The sequence below is a fragment of the Panulirus ornatus genome, chromosome 6 (assembly GCF_036320965.1).
Source record: "Panulirus ornatus isolate Po-2019 chromosome 6, ASM3632096v1, whole genome shotgun sequence".
In the NCBI taxonomy this organism is placed as follows: Eukaryota; Metazoa; Arthropoda; class Malacostraca; order Decapoda; family Palinuridae; genus Panulirus; species Panulirus ornatus.
The window spans coordinates 20070368-20095971 of record NC_092229.1 but is presented as its reverse complement, the minus strand read 5'-3'; the positions used below and the strand labels follow the sequence as shown (position 1 = coordinate 20095971).

The 25604-nt window shown below is 39.2% G+C and overlaps 1 protein-coding gene across 2 annotated transcripts in view; it reads right to left on the bottom strand.

The window, feature by feature from the left end:
* Positions 1 to 3918: 3918 nt before the first annotated feature.
* Positions 3919 to 25604, bottom strand: part of LOC139749114 (protein CIP2A-like) — a 236984-nt gene continuing 215298 nt past the window's right edge. The window contains exon 18 of one of the 2 annotated variants that reach the window (XM_071662706.1): positions 3919 to 3995. In XM_071662706.1, coding sequence (XP_071518807.1) covers positions 3954 to 3995 — 42 coding nt within the window. In that variant the 3' untranslated portion in view covers positions 3919 to 3953. Of the gene's footprint in view, positions 3996 to 22566; positions 22709 to 25604 lie in introns of those variants that run through there. The other variant, XM_071662705.1, reaches the window with a different exon arrangement.

The following is a 25604-nucleotide window of genomic DNA, read 5'->3' as shown; positions in this document are numbered from 1 at the left end:
GCCGCCACACACCACAGTTAGGCAACGATACATGCTACAACCACCACCTACTGGAACTCCCCACATGGACTCGGCAACCATGCGCTCTTGCTTCATCTGGCATCCTCGCCAGCATCACTCACCCTACCTCTCCTTCATCATAGCATGCACCTCCAGGAGCTCCCTTTTCCTAAAATACTTCACTTTATGTACGGTAACTCAATAACACCCGCAAAAAGCTTGATTTGCATTCTGGGCATCACCGAGTTAAGGGAAAGTTTTATTTGGCTGTCTTGCACGGTAGATTGGCTCGGATTTTTTTTCTTTACATATTGTGATGCCTTTACGTGTTTGTACAAATCACAGATCTTCACAATAATTTCATATTTGCAAAATAGGCGATATTATTTTTCCCTTACATTTTCCACTGGTCTTAACCACTCTTTTAAGTCTGAGTATGTTTTTTCAATTCCTCCGGTAAGACTGGTGGCAAACTTGGCCCGTTCTTACCACTCAAAATCGGGACTTTCATTATGACAGAGGCGAGAGGACTGTGTCTGCAGATAAGCTGAAGTGAAAGGGGGTGGGTTGAGAACACGGCGTGTCAGGTCGTAACGTGATCATAACGGGTGGAGTACCTCCATAAGTAAGACTACCAGTAGCAGACGGCTTAAGAATCTGATATGAACAGGTGAACGTAAATCCACTAAAAAAAAAAAAAAATCCGTTATTCACAACATGCCTCCGAAAACGCTAGATTTAGAGGAGTTTTCACTAGGTTGGCAATGATGCGAGTCTGTTGGCAGGAGACATCACGCGTAGCGAAATTCTTTCGAATGTACATGAATTTTAAACCAATCATATCTTGTCATTGTGAGACCCTACAAACCATATTACCTTCTAAATAACATTCGTTGGAATAATACAGATGTGTGAACATTAATAACTCAAAATTAATAGTCTAACATATAGATGTAACGAACTGATGGAGTATCATCAACCCAAACAAACAACGTTTACGGTGATTAATAAACAAGGCCGATGGGACTTCTCTAAGGCAATTATGATACTAGATCAGAAACAGAATAATGTTATAGTAACACAAAAGCAAACACGACAAGGACAAATACCAATATACATGACACGGGATTCATGAAGTCCAATTGAAGTAAAGTCCGTCCTAAATTTAAAGCGAAGAATTTTCGTATATATACTATAGGCGACTCCAGTCATGGTCAACAATCCACATCAAGAGCATGAATTAATTGAAATATAAAAAAAGGTTAAAGAGGGACAAAGAAAGTATAAGGAAAAATACTGAGAATTTTCGAAATGAAAACATTTTAAAACTTGGGAAGATGAGTAATGTGGCAGTTCAGGGTATAACTGGTGTACATGGGGTGTTCAGTGATGTAAATGGAAATGGTGACGAGCTTGTGGATTTTTTTTTTTACTGAAAAAGGACTGGTGATTGGGAATACCTGGTTTTAAAAAGAGATACATAATGTTAGTTATCTCCCCTAATTTACTCATTTTATAGTTACCCATTTATCTTATTCAGTTTTCTTTGAAAAATATATAGAAATGAAAGGTTTGGTCAGAAGAATGTAATACAAAGCTGTTGGTAAATGTGTTATGTAATCTGTACATTTCTCAGTCATTTCAAAACCTAATGTTATATCATTGAGGCCAGTAAATTTGCCAGAGTAATGTTAAGTAAAGTAATATAGAGATAAATTGTATTATTTATGGTACGAGAGCGCCATGATTATTTTGCTATTATAAATATATTTCTATAGATTTTATCTGTGGTATTTGACCAACTTTAGAAGAAGGGAAAAGGAGGTATATCATTACAGCCGTTGCTGACACATGTCAAAAGTGACATGCAGAGAGAATTAATTGATTAGTTGGTATCCTTATAAAAAATTGAAGTACCTCAAGAAACTGATAGTTGTGAAAAAGTTGCAATGGAGAAATTAATATTAGAATGTGAGCTTAAGAAAATACAAATAGAGGCTGATGAGGTAAGGCTTAGACAATTAGAAATGAGGAAAGAACAGGTTCAAGAAGGAGAATTGGAGATAAGATGATAGAGTAAGTCAGTTACCTGAGTTTATAGAAAAAGAAGCTGAGGACTTTTTATTCATTTTGAAAGACTTGCAACTATTAAAGAATGGGATGAAATTGACGGGGCTATGTTGATGCAGAATAAATTTAAGGGTAAGGCGAGAGAGGTTTATGCATGTCTTAGTTTCATGGAATCAGTAGATAATGTTGTTAAGGATGCAGTATTAAAAACTGGAATTGGACGCAGAAGCATATTGGAGAAATGTCAAGAAAATTAGCGGAGAAACTCATCTGGAGATGGCTAGAGAATGTGGATTGACATTTGACAGGTGGTATATATCAGAAAAAGTAGAAATGATGGAGCAGCAGAAACAACTAATTCAGTTGGAATAGTTCAAAAGTTTCTTACAACCTGAAATATATCATGAAATATGCAAGAGTGGAGTGAAAAATGTGATGGAAGTAATAGACAGAATTATAACAAACCTTATAAATATCCACACTAATATTAAACAGCCTAGTCAGCATATTTTGTGGTAGGTTCACATAACTATGAGCCACTAAACAGTGTAGGAAATAGATTCCAAGTACATAATACAGGTATTCAAGACCTCAGTTTAGTGTAACATTTATGTCAGACAGGAGAGACCACCAATGAAATGCTTGGGATGTGGAGAATTTGGTCATGGTATATACCAGTGTCAAAAATCACCAGAGACTGTAGGATACAATGTTACTTTGGAACAGAAACGTGATATTTGTAAGGTAAGAGGTAAAGAGTATAATATGAATAAATCAAAATGTGCAATTTATGAGCCATATAATACTGAAGGAAAGGTTGGAATTAAAGGTAGTCCTAAGAAGAAAACTTTGACATCGAGGGATACTGGGGCTAGTCAGAGTTTAATTCTGAAAGATATATTAGAGTGGACAAAGGAGTCTTACTCTGGAGAAAAAGTAAATATAAAAGTTATGGATAGGCAAGCCTATCCAGTTGCAGTATATAAATCTTGAGAGTGGATTTGTGAGTGACTGTGTAAAGGTTGGGATGTGTGAGGAATTTCCTATACCTGGAGTACCCATGCTATTAAGGAATGATTTGACTAACAAATTAGTCCCAGAGCCTATTATGAACAATATTCATTTGATGTAGATACTATTGTAAACGTGAACCACCTGACATAAAACTGGAGAATCAGATCGAGAGTAATATACAGTGTAGTGAAATTGTTTATCCAGCTTGTGTTGTGATTAGGTCAATGTTAAAGAGAGGAGAAGTTGATTATTATTTAGGTGAATTATTTAATGAAAAGTATGTAACTAGAAATAATACAATAGAACTTGGAGATAAGAGCACTGTGGAATTAAAAACTGATATATTTCCAGATTTTGTTGTGGATAAGGAAGAGTTGACACTGTTACAGAAGAGTGATAAGAGTTTGAAAGAATGTTGAATTGAAGCTGCTAGAAATGGGAATGAATGATGTGTCAGTTGTATTTTATGTACAAAATGGTGTGTTAATGAGGAAATGGAGGCCTGCTTATGTTCCAGCATCTGATCACTGGGAGGTCAGAAAGCAAATTGTAGTTCCAAAGAATTATAAGGCACATGTAATTACTGTCTCATAGTTCTTGTTTGTCTGGACATTTGGGAGTTAGGAAGACATAAAATAGAATATTAACTCATTTTAATGGCCAAATATGAAGATAGATGTGTCCCAGAATTGTAAGACTTGTGAATTATGTCAGAGAGTAGGTAAACCCAACCAGACCTATATAGCCAGCACCATTGTAGCCACTTCCTGCTTTTTGTAAACCTTTTAACAAAATTGTAATTGATTGTGTAGGTCCTCTACTTAAACCACATAAAGGAAATCAATATTTATTAACAATAATGTGTGCATCTACCAGATTTCCAGAAGTAGTACCATTACATAGCATCCATTCTGAAAATATTGTAAGAGAGTTAGTGAAATATTTCTCCTGGGTGGGTATGCCTGAAATTATACAGTCAGACCAGGGAAGCAATTTCATTTCAGGAATGTTTGAAAAAATATTAAAGGGGTTACATATAACACATAAGATGTCAAGTGCTTATCACCCGCAAAGCCAAGGAGTTGTGGAGAGATTCCATCAGACTTTGAAAAATACTTTGAGAATGTATTGTGAGGAATTGTCAGTAGACTGGGATGAGGGTCTGCCTTTAGCAATGTTTGCCATTAGAGATTCAGTACACGAGTCTACAGGTTTTAGTCCATTTGAGTTAGTGTATGGACATAAAATAAGAGGTCCATTGAGTATGTTGAAAGAGAAATGGTTTGGGAAGAGTGATTCTCCTGAATTATTGAAGTATGTATCGAATTTTAAAATCAGATTGTGTAAAGCTAGAGAGATTGCTGCAGAAAATCTGAAAGGGTGTCAAAAAAATATGAAGGTATGGTATGAGAAAAAATCTAGAGGCAGAGAGTTCAAACCAGGTGATCAAGTGTTGGTATTATTGCCTCATGGATGAAATCCTCTGAAAGCAAGGTTTTATGGTCCTTGGGTTTTGAGAAAAGAGTGGATGATCTGAACTACACTGTGAATACAGGTACACCACCGATTTTCCAGCACTCTTGGTTCCAAAGCCTTCCTGGATTAACCATTTTGCCGGACCAACCGCGGTAATGTAATAATGATTCATCAACACACCTCTAACCCACTAATTATACATCTCCCATGTGTCTAAAGTATACCATTAACTGCTAGAAATTTAAATTAAACAAATATTAAATGTAAATTGAATAAATAAATGAAATACATTACATGTCTGCTCAGGACTGAGGTGCTTGTTAGCTACGAGTTTCGCAAATTCGTCCACATACTCAGCAGCTCCATCGTGGTTTGCAGACCGCTTTTCTCTGCACACTTTATTCATGGAAATCCCATGACGCTTCTTGAATCTTGAATCCATCCTTCACTATAGTCATGCTCATGTTGTAATTTGAGTTCTTTATGGAATAACTTAATATGGTCCATTATCATGCTACCTGACAAGTCCACTCCATCACTCCGATGCTGTCGAAACCATTACATCATCACTTGATCGTGCTCAGTACTCTTACCATCTTTCATAGTTTCTCTAATTGTCATTTGCTTCTTGGAATCGGTCTGCATAGAATTTCAATACTTTCTCCCTTTGCTTCTTTATATCACAAACAGTTGATGAACCGATACTGTAGATGTCACACAGCATACGCACCTAAACACCAAAGTCCATTTCTTCAACAGTTCAACTTTATCTTGGATCGATACGGAATGTTGTTTACATTTGACACCAAGACTGACACTCTCATGTCTTAGAAGCTGTAGCTAGGATTAAATTTAAACAAAATAAGCTAAGAATCTCACAGAATTGCAGTATCACCACCAACAAGTGCAGTGTAAAGAATGTAGATTAGTGTGCCCTACACACAACGCAATCTATGGCCACCCAGTAAACTAGTCTGGTGGCCGTGGGAATTTCAAGTTCCCTCACATAATTTTGTCCGGACTTAAGGTGCCGAACCATCAGTTGCCGGAAATTTGGTGGTGTACCTGTACTCCAGAAAGATGCAAGCTGAGCCAAATGTGTCGCATAAACATGATAAAACCTTATCATGATAAAAATTCAGCAAAGGATGATGTTACAAATGTGCACTGTGCATGTGGCATGTCTGATGATGCAGAGGATGTGGATGGAAGTGAGAATATAAAGTTTGAGAGATGTGAAGACAAATTGTTAAAAACATTCAGATATTAAATAATTTGAAAAAGAAGCTTGACCATTTAGAAACTGCAACAAGAGATGAGATCATACAACAATGAATGAGTTTTGGTGTTTGTGTTCTGATGTTCCTAAGAGAACTGATTTTTTACTGCATGACATTGAAATTGATGATGCAACACCTATCAAGTAGCACCCTTATAGAATGAATCCTGAAGTGAGAGATAATGAGAAAAGAAGCACTGTAAATGTTTGACAATGATATGATTAAAAAAGTGATAATCATTGCAGTTCACCTTGTGTGTCAATAACTAAACCTGATGGTATTGCCTTCAGATTTTGTACTGATTTCAGAAAGGTAAATAAAATAACTAAAGCTGACTTGTATCCTATTCCAAAAGTAGATGTTTGTATTGATCAGATAGGAGATGCTAAATTTGTAACTAAGTTAGACTTACTGAAAGGGTATTGGGAAGTGCCTTTAACTGAAAGAGCAAAGGAAATTTCTGCATATGTAACTTTGGATGGTTTGTATCAGTATAAAGTGATGCCCTTTGGTATGAAAAACAGTGGTAGTACTTTCCAAAGATTAGTAAATCAAGTATTCTGTGATGTTAAAGACTGTTCTGTATATATATAGATGATATAGTATTGTATTCAAAAACTTGGGAAGAACATTTGTATTTAGTGAGGGAAATGTTAATAGGCTGGACAAAGCAAATTTGACAGTAAACCTTGTAAAGAGTGAATTTGCTAGAGCAACTATAGAATATCTAGGTTATCCTGTTGGTCAGGGATGTGTAAAACCAATCACTACTTAAGATTGAAAGTATTGTAAAATTTCCAGCACCTACAGGTAAGAAAGAATTATTGAGATTTCTGGGTATTGCTAGATACTATTGTAGGTTTTGTAAGAAATTTTTCAATCATTGCTCTACCAGTAACCAACTTACTGTCAAAGAAAGTCAAATTTGTATGAAGTGATCAATGTGATGAAGCCTTTAAGAAATTGAAAAAGATTCTTGTATGTACACCCATACTTTCTACTCATAATTATGATAGACCATTTATATTGTATATAGATGCAAGTGATTTTGAGGTTGGTGTAGTCTTAATGCAGGAGAAAGATGATATTGATTCTCCAATTTGTTATTTTTCAAAGAAGCTTCTGTCCTATCTGAAAAACTAATAGAACTATTGAAAAGGAAACATTAGCCTTAATTTTAAGTTTGAATCATTTTGATGTATATTTGAGAGAAGTAGGAAGGCCGATCCGAGTGTTTATGGATCACAATCCCCTTGTATTTTTGCAAAGATGAAAAATGTAAACCAACTTTTAACAAGGTGGAGTCATTTGTTACAAGATTATAATTTGATGATTAAGCATATAAGAGGAAAGGATGATGTTATAGCTGATGTATTGTCTCGTATACCAGTTAGTCATGAGTCAACTTGTAGCTGACTCATGTTTCTTTTGGAAGGGGTTGTTACAGTTATCTGCCCTATTTACCCATAAACGTTATGTTACCCATTATATCTTACTCAGTTTTCTTTGAGAAATTGTATAGAAACAGGAAGATGGCCAAGGTCAAGCTCTCTCTCAGGAATGGCCATAAGAGGAAGGGTGATACAAAGCTTTTGGTAAAAGTATAATGTAATCTGTACACATCTCATTCATTTCAAACCCTTATGTTATATAACTGAGGCCAGTTAATTTGCCAGAGTAATGTTAAGTAAAGTAATATTGAGAGAGATCTATGTATCAAGATAAATAGTATTATTCATGTTACGAGAGAGCCATGATTATTTTGCTATTATGAATATATTTTTATAGATTTTATCTCTGTATGGTATTTGACCAACTTGAGAAGAAATGGAAAAGTAGGTATATCATTACAGCTGTCAGATATTAGCCAGATTGTATGGGAATCTGTGTCTAGCCCAAATCTCTGTTAACAGAAGCTGCTATTTCAGAGTTATCTGTTCTAATGGGCCTGTGGGTTGATTATACACCCTTTAATATCTAAGGGGTGGAGGCAGAATGTAACAATAAGTATACGTATGTGAGTAAGAGAGATGGCCAAGGGGTGATATTATATTACGTGTGAATTGATAGGTGTGTGAAAGAGAGACTTTTGGATATTAATGTGCTGAGAGGGGCAGCTGGAGGGATGTCTGATCACCATCTTGTGGAGGCAAAGGTGAAGATTTGCAGAGGTTTCCAGAAAAGAAAAGGGAATGTTGGGGAGAAGAGAATGGTGAGAGTAAGTGAGCTTGGAAAGGAGACTTGTGTGACGCAATATCAGGAGAGATTGAATGCAGAATGACAGAAGGTGACAGCAAATGATGTAAGGGGAGTATGGGAGGAATGGGATGCATTTAGGAGGTAAATGGACAGTATTCTTTCATCCTTGATGTGCCAAAGGCTGCTGTTTTTCATTTCTCTTACATATTTGGTACTATTTCTTATTTTCTAATCAGCTGAAATATTTACTGTATAACATGGAAACTTCATTATTTACATGTCTTCATGTTATAAACATCTATTTCACTTGATCTCAAAATCCACATTTTACTTTAGCCCTGCTATTAAGTCTTTAACACATGAAGGTAGGAACTTGTTTGACCACAGTATTTGGAAAAGATTCATTTCCCTCGTAGTTATCAGCTAGTACTAAATCATGCACACCACTGTAACCTACAGCAATATATATATATATATATATATATATATATATATATATATATATATATATGATATAGGCATATGATAGAGTTGATAGAGATGCTCTGTGGAAGGCATTAAGAATATATGGTGTGGGAGGCAAGTTGTTAGAAGCAGTGAAAAGTTTTTATCGAGGATGTAAGGCATGTGTACGTGTAGGAAGAGAGGAAAGTGATTGGTTCTCAGTGAATGTAGGTTTGCGGCAGGGGTGTGTGATGTCTCCATGGTTGTTTAATTTGTTTATGGATGGGGTTGTTAGGGAGGTGAATGCAAGAGTTTTGGAAAGAGGGGCAAGTATGAAGTCTGTTGGGGATGAGAGAGCTTGGGAAGTGAGTCAGTTGTTATTCGCTGATGATACAGTGCTGGTGGCTGATTCATGTGAGAAACTGCAGAAGCTGGTGACTGAGTTTGGTAAAGTGTTTGAAAGAAGAAAGTTAAGAGTAAATGTGAATAAGAGCAAGGTTATTAGGTACAGTAAGGTTGAGGGTCAAGTCAATTGGGAGGTAAGTTTGAATGGAGAAAAATTGGAGGAAGTAAAGTGTTTTAGATATCTGGGAGTGGATCTGGCAGCGGATGGAACCATGGAAGTCGAAGTGAATCATAGGGTGGGGGAGGGGGCGAAAATCCTGGGAGCCTTGAAGAATGTGTGGAAGTCGAGAACATTATCTCGGAAAGCAAAAATGGGTATGTTTGAAGGAATAGTGGTTCCAACAATGTTGTATGGTTGCGAGGCGTGGGCTAGGGATAGAGTTGTGTGCAGGAGGGTGGATGTGCTGGAAATGAGATGTTTGAGGACAATGCGTGGTGTGAGGTGGTTTGATCGAGTAAGTAATGTAAGGGTAAGAGAGATGTGTGGAAATAAAAAGAGCGTGGTTGAGAGAGCAGAAGAGGGTGTTTTGAAATGGTTTGGGCACATGGAGAGAATGAATGAGGAAAGATTGACCAAGAGGATATATGTGTCGGAGGTGGAGGGAACGAGGAAAAGTGGGAGACCAAATTGGAGGTGGAAAGATGGAGTGAAAAACATTTTCTGTGATCGGGGCCTGAACATGCAGGAGGGTGAAAGGAGGGCAAGGAATAGAGTGAATTGGATCGATGTGGTATACCGGGGTTGACGTGCTGTCAGTGGATTGAATCAGGGCATGTGAAGCGTCTGGGGTAAACCAGATCACACAAAATCTTTTTCACTCCATCTTTCCACCTCCAATTTGGTCTCCCACTTCTCCTCGTTCCCTCCACCTCCGACACATATATCCTCTTGGTCAATCTTTCCTCACTCATTCTCTCCATATGCCCAAACCATTTCAAAACACCCTCTTCTGCTCTCTCAACCACGCTCTTTTTATTTCCACACATCTCTCTTACCCTTAAGTTACTTACTCGATCAAACCACCTCACACCACACATTGTCCTCAAACATCTCATTTCCAGCACATCCATCCTCCTGCGCACAACTCTATCCATAGCCCACAAATCGCAACCATACAACATTGTTGGAACCACTATTCCTTCAAACATACCCATTTTTGCTTTCCAAAATAATGTTCTCGACTTCCACACATTCTTCAAGGCTCCCAGGATTTTCGCCCCCTCCCCCACCCTATGATCCACTTCCGTTTCCATGGTTCCATCCGCTGCCAGATCCACTCCCAGATATCTAAAACACTTTACTTCCTCCAGTTTTTCTCCATTCAAACTTACCTCCCAACTGACTTGACCCTCAACCCTACTGTACCTAATTACCTTGCTCTTATTCACATTTACTCTTAACTTTCTTCTTTCACACACTTTACAAAACTCAGTCACCAGCTTCTGCAGTTTCTCACATGAATATGAATCAGCCACCAGCGCTGTATCATCAGCGAACAACAACTGACTCACTTCCCAATACATATATGCAAAGGTGAGTAATATATATATGCAAAGGTGGGTAATGTGGCAGTTGAGGGAATAATTGGTATACATAGGGTGTTCAGTGTTGTAAATGGAAATGGAGAAGAGCTTGTACATTTATGTGCTGAAAAAGGACTGGTGATTGGGAATACCTGGTTTAAAAAGCGAGATATACATAAGAATATGTATGTAAGTAGGAGAGATGGCCAGGGAGAGTTATTGGATACCGTGTTAATTGACAGGCGCGCGAGAGAGACTTTTGGATGTTAATGTGCTGAGAGGTGCGACTGGAGGGATGTCTGATCATTATCTTGTGGAGGCTAAGGTGAAGATTTGTATGGGTTTTCAGAAAAGAAGAGTGAATGTTGGGGTAAAGAGGGTGGTGAGAGTAATTGAGCATGGGAAGGAGACTTGTGTGAGGAAGTACCAGGAGAGACTGAGTACAGAATGGAAAAAGGTGAGAACAATGGAAGTAAGGGGAGTGGGGGAGGAATGGGATTTATTTAGGGAATCAGTGATGGCTTGCGCAAAAGAAGCTTGTGGCATGAGAAGCGTGGGAGGTGGGTTGATTAGAAAGGGTAGTGAGTGGTGGGATGAAGAAGTAAGATTATTAGTGAAAGAGAAGAGAGAGGCATTTGGACGATTTTTGCAGGGAAAAAATGCAATTGAGTGGGAAAAGAAAGAGACAGGAGGTCAAGAGAAAGGTGCAAGAGGTGAAAAAGAGGGCAAATGAGAGTTGGGGTGAGAGAGTATCATTAAATTTTAGGGAGAATAAAAAGATGTTCTGGAAGGAGGTAAATAAAGTGCGTAAGACAAGGGAGCAAATAGGAACTTCAGTGAAGGGCACAAATGGGGAGGTGATAACAAGTAGTGGTGATGTGAGAAGGAGATGGAGTGAGTATTTTGAAGGTTTGTTGAATGTGTTTGATGATAGAGTGGCAGATATAGGGTGTTTTGGTCGAGGTGGTGTGCAAAGTGAGAGGGTTAGGGAAAATGATTTGGTAAACAGAGAAGAGGTAGTAAAAGCTTTGCGGAAGATGAAAGCCGGCAAGGCAGCAGGTTTGGATGGTATTGCAGTGGAATCTATTAAAAACGGGGGTGACTGTATTGTTGACTGGTTGGTAAGGTTATTTAATGTATGTATGACTCATGGTGAGGTGCCTGAGGATTGGCGGAATGCGTGCATAGTGCCATTGTACAAAGGCAAAGGGGATAAGAGTGAGTGCTCAAATTACAGAGGTATAAGTTTGTTGAGTATTCCTGGTAAATTATATGGGAGGGTATTGATTGAGAGGGTGAAGGCATGTACAGAGCATTAGATTGGGGAAGAGCAGTATGGTTTCAGAAGTGGTAGAGGATGTGTGAATCAGGTGTTTGCTTTGAAGAATGTATGTGAGAAATACTTAGAAAAGCAAATGGATTTGTATGTAGCATTTATGGATCTGGAGAATGCATATGATAGAGTTGATAGAGATGCTCTGTGGAAGGTATTAAGAATATATGGTGTGGGAGGCAAGTTGTTAGAAGCAGTGAAAAGTTTTTATCGAGGATGTAAGGCATGTGTACGTGTAGGAAGAGAGGAAAGTGATTGGTTCTCAGTGAATGTAGGTTTGCGGCAGGGGTGTGTGATGTCTCCATGGTTGTTTAATTTGTTTATGGATGGGGTTGTTAGGGAGGTGAATGCAAGAGTTTTGGAAAGAGGGGCAAGTATGAAGTCTGTGGTGGATGAGAGAGCTTGGGAAGTGAGTCAGTTGTTGTTCGCTGATGATACAGCGCTGGTGGCTGATTCATGTGAGAAACTGCAGAAGCTGGTGACTGAGTTTGGTAAAGTGTGAAAGAAGAAAGTTAAGAGTAAATGTGAATAAGAGCAAGGTTATTAGGTACAGTAGGGTTGAGGGTCAAGTCAATTGGGAGGTAAGTTTGAATGGAGAAAAACTGGAGGAAGTAATGTGTTTTAGATATCTGGGAGTGGATCTGGCAGCGGATGGAACCATGGAAGCGGAAGTGAATCATAGGGTGGGGGAGGGGGCGAAAATCCTGGGAGCCTTGAAGAATGTGTGGAAGTCGGGAACATTATCTCGGAAAGCAAAAATGGGTATGTTTGAAGGAATAGTGGTTCCAACAATGTTGTATGGTTGCGAGGCGTGGGCTATGGATAGAGTTGTGCGCAGGAGGGTGGATGTGCTGGAAATGAGATGTTTGAGGACAATGTGTGGTGTGAGGTGGTTTGATCGAGTAAGTAATGTAAGGGTAAGAGAGATGTGTGGAAATAAAAAGAGCATGGTTGAGAGAGCAGAAGAGGGTGTTTTGAAATGGTTTGAGCACATGGAGAGAATGAGTGAGGAAAGATTGACCAAGAGGATATATGTGTCGGAGGTGGAGGGAACGAGAAGTGGGAGACCAAATTGGAGGTGGAAAGATGGAGTGAAAAAGATTTTGTGTGATCGGGGCCTGAACATGCAGGAGGGTGAAAGGCAGGTAAGGAATAGAGTGAATTGGATCGATGTGGTATACCGGGGTTGACGTGCTGTCAGTGGATTGAATCAGGGCATGTGAAGCGTGTGGGGTAAACCATGGAAAGTTGTGTGGGGCCTGGATGTGGAAAGGGAGCTGTGGTTTCGGGCATTATTGCATGACAGCTAGAGACTGAGTGTGAACGAATGGGGCCTTTGTTGTCTTTTCCTAGCGCTACCTCGCACACATGCGGGGGGGAGGGGGATGGTATTCCATGTGTGGCGAGGTGGCGGTGGGAATGAATAAAGGCAGACAGTGCAAATTGTGTGCATGGGTATATATGTGTGTCTGTGTGCGTATATATATGTGTACATTGAGATGTATAGGTATGTATATTTGCGTGTATGGACGTGTATGTATATACATGTGTATGGGGGTGGGTTGGGCCATTTCTTTCGTCTGTTTGCTTGCGCTACCTCGCTAACGTGGGAGACAGCGACAAAGCAAAATAAATAAATAAATAAAAATATATTGGAGAAAAACTGGAGGAAGTAAAGTGTTTTAGATGTCTGGGAGTGGATCTGGCAGCGGATGGAACCATGGAAGCGGAAGTGAATCATAGGGTGGGGGAGTTGGCAAAAATCCTGGGAGCCTTGAAGAATGTGTGGAAGTCGAGAACATTATCTCCGAAAGCAAAAATGGCTATGTTTGAAAGAATAGTGGTTCCAACAATGTTGTATGGTTGCGAGGCATGGGCTATGGATTGAGTAGTTCGCAGGAGGGTGGATGTGCTGGAAATGAGATGTTTGAGGACAATATGTGGTGTAAGGTGGTTTGATCGAGTAAGTAATGTAAGGGTAAGAGAGATGTGTGGAAATAAGAAGAGCGTGGTTGAGAGAGCAGAAGAGGGTGTTTTGAAATGGTTTGGGCACATGGAGAGAATGAATGAGGAAAGGTTGACAGAGGATATATGTGTCAGAGGTGGAGGGAACGAGGAGAAGTGGGAGACCAAATTGGAGGTGGAAAGATGGAGTAAAAAAGATTTTGAGTGATCAGGGCCTGAACATGCAGGAGGGTGAAAGGCGTGTATATATATGTATAGGTTGAGATGTATAGGTATGTATATGTGGGTTTGTGGACGTGTATGTATATACATGTGTATGTGGGTGGGTTGGGCCATTCTTTCGTCTGTTTCCTTGTGCTACCTCTCTAACGTAGGAGACAGCAGCAAAGTATGATAAATATAAAATAAATAAATATATCTATATAAATTTCTACCAATCAGTACTTAAGTAAACCATGGATTATTGTCTTTTTTAAACTTGATAGCTATTTCCCATGTTAGTGAGGTAGTACCAAGAAACAGGAGAATGACACATCCATTCACATATACATACGTAAGTTTTGGAAAGAGGGCCGAGTATACAGTCTATTGTGGATGAGGGGGCATGGGATGATACAGCTCTATTGGCTGATTCGTGTGAGAAACTGCAGAGGTTGGTGACTGAGTTTGGTAAAGTGTGTGAAAGGAGAAAGTTGAGAGTAAATGTGAATAAGAGCAAGGTTATTAGGTTCAGTAGGGTTGAACCACAGCTCCCTTTCCACATCCAGGCCCCACAGAACTTTCCATGGTTTACCCCAGACGCTTCACGTGCCCTGGTTCAATCCACTGACAGCACGTTGACCCCGGTATACCACATCGTTCCAATTCACTCTATTCCTTGTGCCCCTTTCACCCTCCTGTATGTTCAGGCCCTGATTGCTCAGAATCTTTTTCACTCCATCCTTCCACCTCCAATGTGGTCTCTCACTTCACCTGATTCCCTTCACTTCTGACACACATATCCTCTTTGTCAATCTCTCCTCACTCATTCTCTCCTTGTGGCCAAACCATTTCAATACACCCTCTTCCGCTCTTTTAACCACAATCTTTTTATTACCACACATCTCTCTTACCCTTTCATCACTTACTCGATCAAACCACCTCATACTACATATCATACTCAAACTTTTCATTTCCAATGCATGCACCCTCCTCTGCACATACCTATCTACAGCCCATGCCTCGCAACCATATAGCATTGTTGGAACCACTATTCCTTCAAACATACCCAGTTTTACTCTCCGAGATAATGTTCTCTCCTTCCACCCATTCTTCAACATTCCCAGAACCTTCGCCCCTCCCGCACCCTATGACTCACTTCCGATTCCATGGTTCCATCCGCTGCTAAATCCACTCCCAGATATCTGAAACACTTCACTTCCTCCAGTTTTTCTCCATTTAAATGTAGCTCCCAATTAACTTGTCCCTTAACCCTACTGAACCTAATAACCCTGCTCTTATTCACATTTACTCTCAGCTTTCTTCTTTCACACACTTTACCAAATTCAGTCACCAACTTCTGCAGTTTCTCACATGAATCAGCCACCAGCGGTTTCATCAGCGAGAAACAACTAACTCACTTCCCAAGCCCTCTCATCCACAACAGACAGCATACTTGCCCCTCTCTCCAAAACTCTTGCATTCAACTCCCTAACAACCCCATCCATAAACAAATTAAACAACCATGGAGACATCACTAACCCCTGCTGCAAACCAACATTCACTGGGAACCAATCACTTTCCTCTCTTCCTGCTCGTACACATGCCTTACATCCTTGATAAAAAAATTTCACCGCTTCTAGCAACTTACCTCCCACACCATATACTCTTAATACCTTCCACAAAGCATCTCTATCAACCCTACCATATGCCTTCTCCAGATCCATAAATCCCACATGCAAATCCATTTGTTTTTTCTAATTATTTCTCACATACATTCTTCAAAGCAAACACCTGATCCACACAGCCTTTACTACTTCTGAAACCACACTGCTCTTCCCCAATCTGATGCTCTGTACATGCTCTCTACCCTCTCAGTCAATACCCTCCCATATAATTTCCCAGGAATACTCAACAAACTTATACCTCTGTAATTTGAACACTCACCTTTATCCCTTCTGGCTTTGTACAGTGGCACTATGCATGCATTCTGCCAATCCTCAGGCACTTCACCATGAGCCATACGTACAATGAATATCCTTTCCAACCTGTCAATAACATGGTAACCCCCTTTTTTAATAAGTTCCACTGCAATACCCTCTAAACCCACTGCCTTGCTGGATTTCATCTTCCGCAAAGCTTTCACTACCTCCTCTCTGTCTATTAAACCATTTTCTCTGAACCCTCTCACTTTGCACACCTCCTCGACCAAAACACCCTATATCTGCCACTCTATCATCAAACACATTCAACATACCTTCAAAATACTCACTCCATCTTCTCACTTCACTATTACTTGTTATTACCTCCCCATTAGCCCCCTTCACCGATGTTCCCATTTGTTCTTTTGTCTTACCCACTTTATTTACCTCTTTCCAAAACATCTTTTTATTTTCCCTAAAATTTAATGAAACTCTCTCACCCCAACTCTCATTTGCCCTCTTTTTTACCTCTTGCACCTTTCTCTTGACCTCCTGCCTCTTTTATACATCTCCCATTCACTCGCACTACTTCCTGCAAAAATCGTCCAAACGCCTCTCTCTTCTCTTTCACTAACAATCTTACTTCTTCATCCCACCACTCACTACCCTTTCTAATCTTCCCACCTCCCACCTTTCTCATGCCACGAGGATCTTTTATACAAGCCATCATTGCCTCACTAAATACATCCCATTCCTCCCCCACTCCCCTTACGTCATTTGCTCTCACCTTTTTCCATTCTGCACTCAATCTCTCCTGGTACTTCCTCACACAAGTCTCCTTATCAAACTCACTTACTCTCACCACTCTCTTCACCCCAACATTCTCTCTATGTGTGTGTGTATATTGTTCATTTTTTATATTTATTTACTATACTTTGTCGCTGTCTTCCGCGTTTGTGGGGTAGCATAAGGAAACAGATGAAAGAATGGCCCAACCCACTCACATACTCATGTATATATATACACATCCACACACACACATATACATACCTATACATTTCAATATATATATATATATATATATATATATATATATACACACAGACATATACATACATATATATATATGTACATATTCATACTTGCTGCCTTTATTCATTCCCGTTGCCACCCCGCCACACATGAAATAGCATCCCCCCACCCCCCTGCGAGCTAGCACTAGGAAAAGGCAAAAGGCCACATTCGTTCACACTCAGTCTAGCTGTTATGTGTAATGCACTGAAACCACAGCTCCCTTTCCATATCCAGGCCCCTCAAAGCTTTCCGAGGTTTACCCCAGACGCTTCACATGCCCTGGTTCAATCCATTGACAGTATGTTGAACCCCATTATACCACATCGTTCCAATTCACTCTATTCCTTGCATGCCTTTCACCCTCCTATATGTTCATGCCCCCATCGCTCAAAATCTTTTTCACTCCATCTTTCCACCTCCAATTTGGTCTCCCACTTCTCGTTCCCTCCACCTCTGACACATATATCCTCTTTGTCAATCTTTCCTCACTCATTCTCTCCAAATCACTTCAATACACTCTCTTCTGCTCTCTCATTCACACTCTTTTTATTACCACATCTCTCTTACCCTTTCATTACTTACTGATCAAATCACCTTACACCATATATTGCCCTCAAACATCTCATTGTTGGAACCACTATTCCTTCAAAGATACCCATTTTTCCTCTCCAAGATAACATTCTCATCTTCCACACATTCTTCAACACTCCCAGAACTTTCGCCCCCTCCCCCACCCTATGATTCACCTCCGCTTCCATGGTTCCATCCGCTGCCAAATCCACTCCCTGATATCTAAAACACTTCACTTCCCCCACTTTTTCTCCATTCAAACTTACCTCCCAGTTAATTTGTCCCTCAACCCTACTGTACCTAATAACCTTGCTCTTATTCACATTTACTCTCAGCTTTCTTCTTTCACACACTTTACCAAACTCAGTCACCACCTTCTGCAGTTTCTCACCCGAATCAGCCACCAGTGTTTTATCATATATTTATTATACTTAATTGCCGTCTCCTGCGTCATCAAGGTAGTGCAAGGAAACAGACGAGGTATGGTCCAACCCACCCACATTCACATGTATGTACATAAATGTCCATACATGCACGTATACTTAACTACGTGTATGTATATAAGTGGATGGGTCTTTCTTCATCTGTTTCCAGGTGCTTCCTTGGTGAATTGGATATGGTTATCAAGTATAATAATAATATAAACAATGGGATGCAATCAGCAATAGACCATGGTTCCTTTCGAGGCTGCTTGTTACAGTGGAAGTTATCAGAATCTCACAGATTAGTGTGGTAAAAGTTAGAGTACATAGAGATTTTTGAGAGAGATTAACCTCAAATTGTCATTTTGATATGAAGGCACAAATAATGAGCAGTGGACTGGAAGCACAATATTTTTGAGTGTATTTTTAGACGTATCTATAGTACTGCTTTTAACCAGTCTAAATGGCAAATTGTTCTATATGTGAATGAATGTGGCCTTTTTTGTCCGTTTTCCTGAGCTACCTTACTTAGACGCAGGGGGTGGCAGTGCTGTGTCCTGTGGGGTGGGGTGGGGTGGTGCCACGAATTTATGAAGGCAAGTAAGCGTGAATATGTACATGTGTATATATATGTATATGGCTGTGTATGTGCATGTATATGTGTATATGTTGATATGTACATGTACACATATGTAACTGCGTGTATGTATATGTGTGTATCTATGAGTGGATGGGTCTTTGTTCACATTTCCTGGTGCTACCTCGCAGACACAGGAAATGGTGATCATGTATAATAATATAAACGAAGGAATTCAAACAGCAATAGACCACTGGGTCCTTTTAAGGCTGCTTGTGATAGTGGAAGATATCAAAAGCTCACAGATTAATGTGGTAAAAGTTAGAACATATGCAGATCATTCATAGAGATTAACTTGCAAATTGTCATTTTGACTATGGAGGCAAAAATAAGGAGAGTCATGGACTGGAAGCAAAGTATTTTTGAGGGGATTCTTTAATGTACCTATGGTACTGCTTTCAACCAGTCTAAATAGCAAATTGTTTTATGTGTGAATGAATGTGGCCTTTTTTGTCTGTTTTCTTGGTGCTATCTCACTGACATGGGGTGGCAATGCTGTGTTCTGTGGGGCAAGGTGGTGCCAGGAATTTATGAAGACAAGCAAGCGTGAATATGTACATGTGCATATATGTATATGGCTGTGTATGCGCATGTATATGTATGTATATATTGATATGTATATGTATGTGTGGGAGCAGGGGGCTGGAAATCCTCCCCTCTCTTTTTTTTTTTTTTTTTCCCCAAAGGAAGGAACAGAGAAGGGGGCTGGATGAGGATGTTTCCTCAGAGGCCCAGTCCTCTGTTCTTAATGCTACCTCGCTGACGCGGGAAATGGCAAATAGTATGGAAAAAAAAAAAAAATGTATGTATACGTGTAACTGAGTGTATGTATATGAATGGATGGGTCTTTCTTCATCTGTTTCCTGGTGCTACCTCGCTGACACAGGAGACGGCGATCAATTATAATACTAATATAAACAAAGGAATTCAAACAGCATCAGACCACTGGGTCCTTAAAGTTGAGGCTACTTGTGATAGTGGAAGATAGCAGAAACTCATAGATATATCAACAATCCACTTGAAGAAAAAGTACTTCACCTCATTTGAGGTAAATCATTTGTCCATGAGCTTGTATCCATTCTTTTGAGTAAAATCAGATGAATCAAGTCTGAGGCAACTTTACATATAGATTATTCAGAGAGATTAACCTGCAACTTGTCATTTTGACTATGGAGGCAAAATAATGAGTCATGGACTGGAAGCAAAGTATTTTTGAGTATATTCTTGAACATATCTATGGTACTGCTTTCAACCAGTCTAAATGGCAATTTATACCATACCTTAACAATCCTGTTGAAGAAAAAGTACTTCACCTCATTCAAGGTAAATCTTTTGTCCATGAGCCTATATCCATTACTATGCGTAAAATCAGATGAATCAAGTCTGAGATAACTTGACAGATAAAGATTATCAAAGACTTTGATCACTCTGAATACCTCTATCAAATCATCTCTTAACCTTCCCTTTTCTATGTGAAATAGATACATTTGTTCTGATTTCATAGGATTTGTTTCTCTAATTCAGGAATCATCTTTTTAGTTCACTGCTTAGCTCTCTCCATTCTATGTCTTTTTTTTTAGGTAGGGTGACCAAAACTTAACACAGTATTCAAGATATAGACAAACTAACGAATTATGAAGAGTAAGGATGATTTTCCTGAACTAAAATTCAAAGGTTCTGCATATGAAACCATGAATTTTGTTTGCTCTTTACAGTGTTTCTGTGCACTGCTTACTTGGTTTAGGTCGCAAGAGATTATTACACCTAGGTCTTTTTGCTTGTATACCTTTTGTAGTTCATCAGAATTCATACTGTAACTTGTTTTTTTGTTTTTACTATCCATATGTAAAACTTGAACTTATCGATATCAGAAATCATATACCACTTATGAGCTCAGTTCATCACTTTGTCTATGTCAGTCTGAAGCAGTAGACATTAATGTTCATTTGTAGCTTTGTATGATAAGCAAATTTTGATATAATGCAATGCAGTCCATTATAAATATCATTAATATAAATGGGAAAGAGAAGTGATCCCAAAACTGATCCTGTGGCACTCCACTTGTCATGTCTTACCATTCATCACTACTCTTTGCTTATAGCTGGTTAACCAATTTCCTGTCCAATGAAGTACAGCCACATTAGTGCCATGGGACTTAATTTTAGCTAGTAATCTTTGATGCGGAACATTACTGAAAACTTTCTGAAAATCTAGATAATTAACATCAAATGCTTTACTTTTGTCATACATTTTGATTATATCATACAAGAAATCAAGCAGATTTGTAAGACACGAGTGGTTTTGTCAGTAACCATGCTAAGAATCATATTTAAGTGGTGTTCCTCTAAATGGTTTACAATTCTATCTTGAATGATGGTTTCCATAAGTTTCCAACTGTAGATGTTCAGCTAACAGGATGCTAATTTCTGGGCAGTGACTTACTACCTTTTTTGAATATCAGTGTTACATTGGCAAACTTCTATTCATCTTTAAATTTTCCTGGAGTAAGTGAGTTACTGAAAAGGGCATTGAACAGCTTAATTATCTAATTTTCACCTCTTGTTCTTGGTTAAAATTATCAGGGCTTACCATTTTACTTATTTTCATTCCATTTATTGCTGAAAGTATGTCCTCAGCTTCTGTCAATCCGTTGAAGAATGTTCTCTCTCTTATCAATGAAACTGGATTTATCCCAAACAATGGGCACATTTTTTATCACCAGTCCACTACTTTGGTTTTGTTTAATAAATAGACAGTGTACTAGGAATTGGTACGTATGTTCCCTCTGCTGTTTTGAAGGTTTTTCTGAAGCTTGACTAAGCTACGTTCATGTGATTTTCATTGACTTTATGAACCCAAGTTTCCCCTGTCAAGAACAATGCGATCATTAAAATTTACACATTTAAAAATCAGGTATTTTTTTGCAAGTGTCATGTTGACCAGCATTGCATGCAGTGTTGGAAGCAACCTTAAAACAATTTGTCAGAGGTCACTTGTACCAAACTTTTCTCCAACTTTCAGCATGATTAATGAGATCCTTATTTGTAGTTAGAACTGAATCCAGTATATTCTCTTCACAAATAGGTTTCTTGACAAATTGGATTAGGGCACTATCATTCAAATTTAGTAAGAATCCACACCCAAAGCTACACCCATACTGAAATTATGTTAAAATCACCTACTATGACAGAATCTTGTTCATTACAAATTTCTGATAACTGATCATTAATTTTTTTATCCACCTCTGGTGTCTGTGCAGAGGGCCTATAAGCTAGTCCTACAATTATCTTTTTATGAAGATTATCTGTAATTAACCAAAAAATGAAGTAGACAGTCTCAGTGGCTAAAATAGTTTTTTCCATGGGATTCAAATGAGCTTTAACAAAGAGTTTGACACCACTGCCTGCTTTGTTTTCCCTATCCCTATTAAACAGTGTACCCTAGAATTGAATATTTGGCAAGGAAATCTCTATTGCTGATATCTTAACAAGATTCAGAAATGGAAATCATATCATTTTTCATTCTAACATTGTCCGTACTAATTCTGTTATTATATTTTGTATACTCCGATTTACAAAATATTTCAAGACAAAATTGAGACTTATTGGGAAAGGAACTTATGGAAGGGGATGGGTCAGCTCCACACAAGTGGAATCTTTTAAGTACAAGGCATGTGTAGACTCACTAGGGATCCCACCAAAGCACGCAACTCCTACTTCATTCAGGTGTAGTCTGTCCTCCATAACTTTATCTGACTGCATGAGGAAATGCCACAAGTTTATGAACTCAATTCCTTTTGGAAAAGAGTCTCTTATTTGTTATTTACACTGAACGCCTTACTAAAGAAGGCATTCCCAGCATCGATCCTGGGAAGAACTCCTGGAATCTTAATATTGTTAGTTTTACCACAAAAATGTCCAGTAAGCCAGTGATACTTCCCTCTGATTTCTTCAATACAGTGTTAGTATCTAAATGACGAATAATAATTGTATTATCCTTAGTACCACCACAAACCTCATCCAGCATCGGCAACATCATCTACCTTAGCACCTGAAAAACAAAAGTGTCTACAGGGTGAAGGGATTTCGGAGTAGAATTCCTCCCAACTGTCCTTACATCATAGATTTGCTGACCAGCCTTATTTCATGTTCACTGTCGTCGACATCACCCAAAGCCTGAAACCAGTTCTTTTTTTTAATTATTGGTTCAAAGGTAAACAAGGGGTCGGCTTTTCCTGTGGAGGAAAAAAGTATCACATTAGGGTGTCTCAAAACCCAAAGTGCTACTGTCTAACACTGATGGCTCACTCCCTGATTCTCTCTGCAAGCTGGATTTGACAGTGTTCTGAAGGACATCTACCTGTCTCAGAATAGCTTTTATTATCATCAGCTGCAACCTGCTTTTCCTCAAGGGTCTATCTGTCCATGCAAAACTTGCAAATCACAGGCATTGCAAGACCATTTTAAAACTGAATGCCAAACTTCCCACTGGATATACAACACTGATGACCTGCTGAAACAGTAAACAGAAGTCGTATATTATTGCAAATAAGGCTTAGTAAAAATAAAAATAAAATACCTCATAGTGTTTCCAAAGTGCATATATAGGAAGGAGTATTTTTCTTTTTTTTTTTACCCCACATGTTCATTGCACTTTTTAGCACTACATTACAATATACAACTGGCAAAACATGTCAAAGAAAACACATAAAAATGCTCTACTTGAAATGATAGATAGAAAACTGAAAAATCACAACAAAAGTATATTAGATATGCAACATTAAATCATTCTCTGAAGCAAACACAGACATTTTTTACCACATGGAAGGATGGTACCAAACTGAAATATATTACATTTCTACTCACATTTCCTTAAGTTCATCCATTCAATATAATTCAACAAATGAAAATTTTCCCCAGTACATAAAATCAAGGGCAAATAATACATAGTTTAAGTTTGTCTCGGTTTATATTTCCTAGTAAATGGATATCACTCAATCTTACCAAAAAATTATAAGACTAAGATCAACACTTGGTCAAAAGATTCAAGTCAGCGTGATTTAATTGTTTTTGAAATATGTGCATTAAATAGGTGTGTGTGTGTGTGTGTGTATATATATATATATATATTTATTTTTTTATTTATTTATTTTGCTTTGTCGCTGTCTCCTGCATTAGCGAGGTAGTGCAAGGAAACAGACGAAAGAATGGCCCAACCCACCCACATACACATGTATATACATACACGTCCACACACGCATATATGCATACCTATACATCTCAATGTATACATATATACATTGAGATGTATATATGTATACATATGTACATATGTATGACACACAGACATATACATATATACACATGTACATAATTCATAATCTGCCTTTATTCATTCCCATCGCCAGCTCACCACACGTGGAATAACAACCCCCTTCCCCCTCATGTGTGCGAGGTAGCGCTAGGAAAAGACAACAAAGGCCCCATTCGTTCACACTCAGTCTCTAGCTGTCATGTAATAATGCACCAAAACCACAGCTCCCTTTCCACATCCAGGCCCCACAGAACTTTCCATGGTTTACCCCAGATGCTTCACATGCCTTGGTTCAATCCATTGACAGCACATTGACACCACATCGTTCCAATTCACTCTATTCTTGCACGCCTTTCACCCTCTGCATGTTCAGGCCCCAACTGCTCAAAATCTTTTTCACTCCATCCTTCCTCCTCCAATTTGGTCTCCCACTTCTCCTTGTTCCCTCCACCTCTGACACATATATCCACTTTTTTAATCTTTCCTCACTCTTTCTCTCCATGTGACCAAACCATTTCAATACATCCTCTTCTGCTTTCTCACCCACACTTTTTTTTTGTTACCACACATCTCTCTTGCCCTTTCATTACTTACTCAATCAAACTGCCTCACATCACATACTGTCCTCAAACATCTCATTTCTGACACATCCACCCTCCTCTGCACAACCCTATCTATAGCCCATGCCTCGCAATCATATAACATTGTTAGAACCACTATTCCTTCAAACATACCCATTTTTGCTTTTGAGATAATGTCCTCGCCTTCCACATATTCTTCAATACTCCCAGAACCTTCGTCCCCTCCCCCATCCTCTAACTCACTTCTGCTTCCAGGTTCCATTCGCTGCCAAATCCACTCCCAGATATCTAAAACACTTCACTTTCTCCAGTTTTTCTCCAATCAAACTTACCTCCCAAATGACTTGTCCCTCAACTTTACTGTACCTAAGTCTGTTGGGGATGAGAGAGCTTGGGAAGTGAGTCAGTTCTTGTTCGCTGATGATACAGCGCTGGTGGCTGATTCATGTGAGAAACTGCAGAAGCTGGTGACTGAGTTTGGTAAAGTGTGTGGAAGAAGAAAGTTAAGAGTAAATGTGAATAAGAGCAAGGTTATTAGGTACAGTAGGGTTGAGGGTCAAGTCAATTGGGAGGTGAGTTTGTATGGAGAAAAACTGGAGGAAGTGAAGTGTTTTAGATATCTGGGAGTGGATCTGGCAGCGGATGGAACCATGGAAGCGGAAGTGGATCATAGGGTGGGGGAGGGGGCGAAAATTCTGGGGGCCTTGAAGAATGTGTGGAAGTCGAGAACATTATCTCGGAAAGCAAAAATGGGTATGTTTGAAGGAATAGTGGTTCCAACAATGTTGTATGGGTGCGAGGCGTGGGCTATGGATAGAGTTGTGCGCAGGAGGATGGATGTGCTGGAAATGAGATGTTTGAGGACAATGTGTGGTGTGAGGTGGTTTGATCGAGTGAGTAACGTAAGGGTAAGAGAGATGTGTGGAAATAAAAAGAGCGTGGTTGAGAGAGCAGAAGAGGGTGTTTTGAAGTGGTTTGGGCACATGGAGAGAATGAGTGAGGAAAGATTGACCAAGAGGATATATGTGTCGGAGGTGGAGGGAACGAGGAGAAGAGGGAGACCAAATTGGAGGTGGAAAGATGGAGTGAAAAAGATTTTGTGTGATCGGGGCCTGAACATGCGGGAGGGTGAGAGGAGGGCAAGGAATAGAGTGAATTGGAGCGATGTGGTATACCG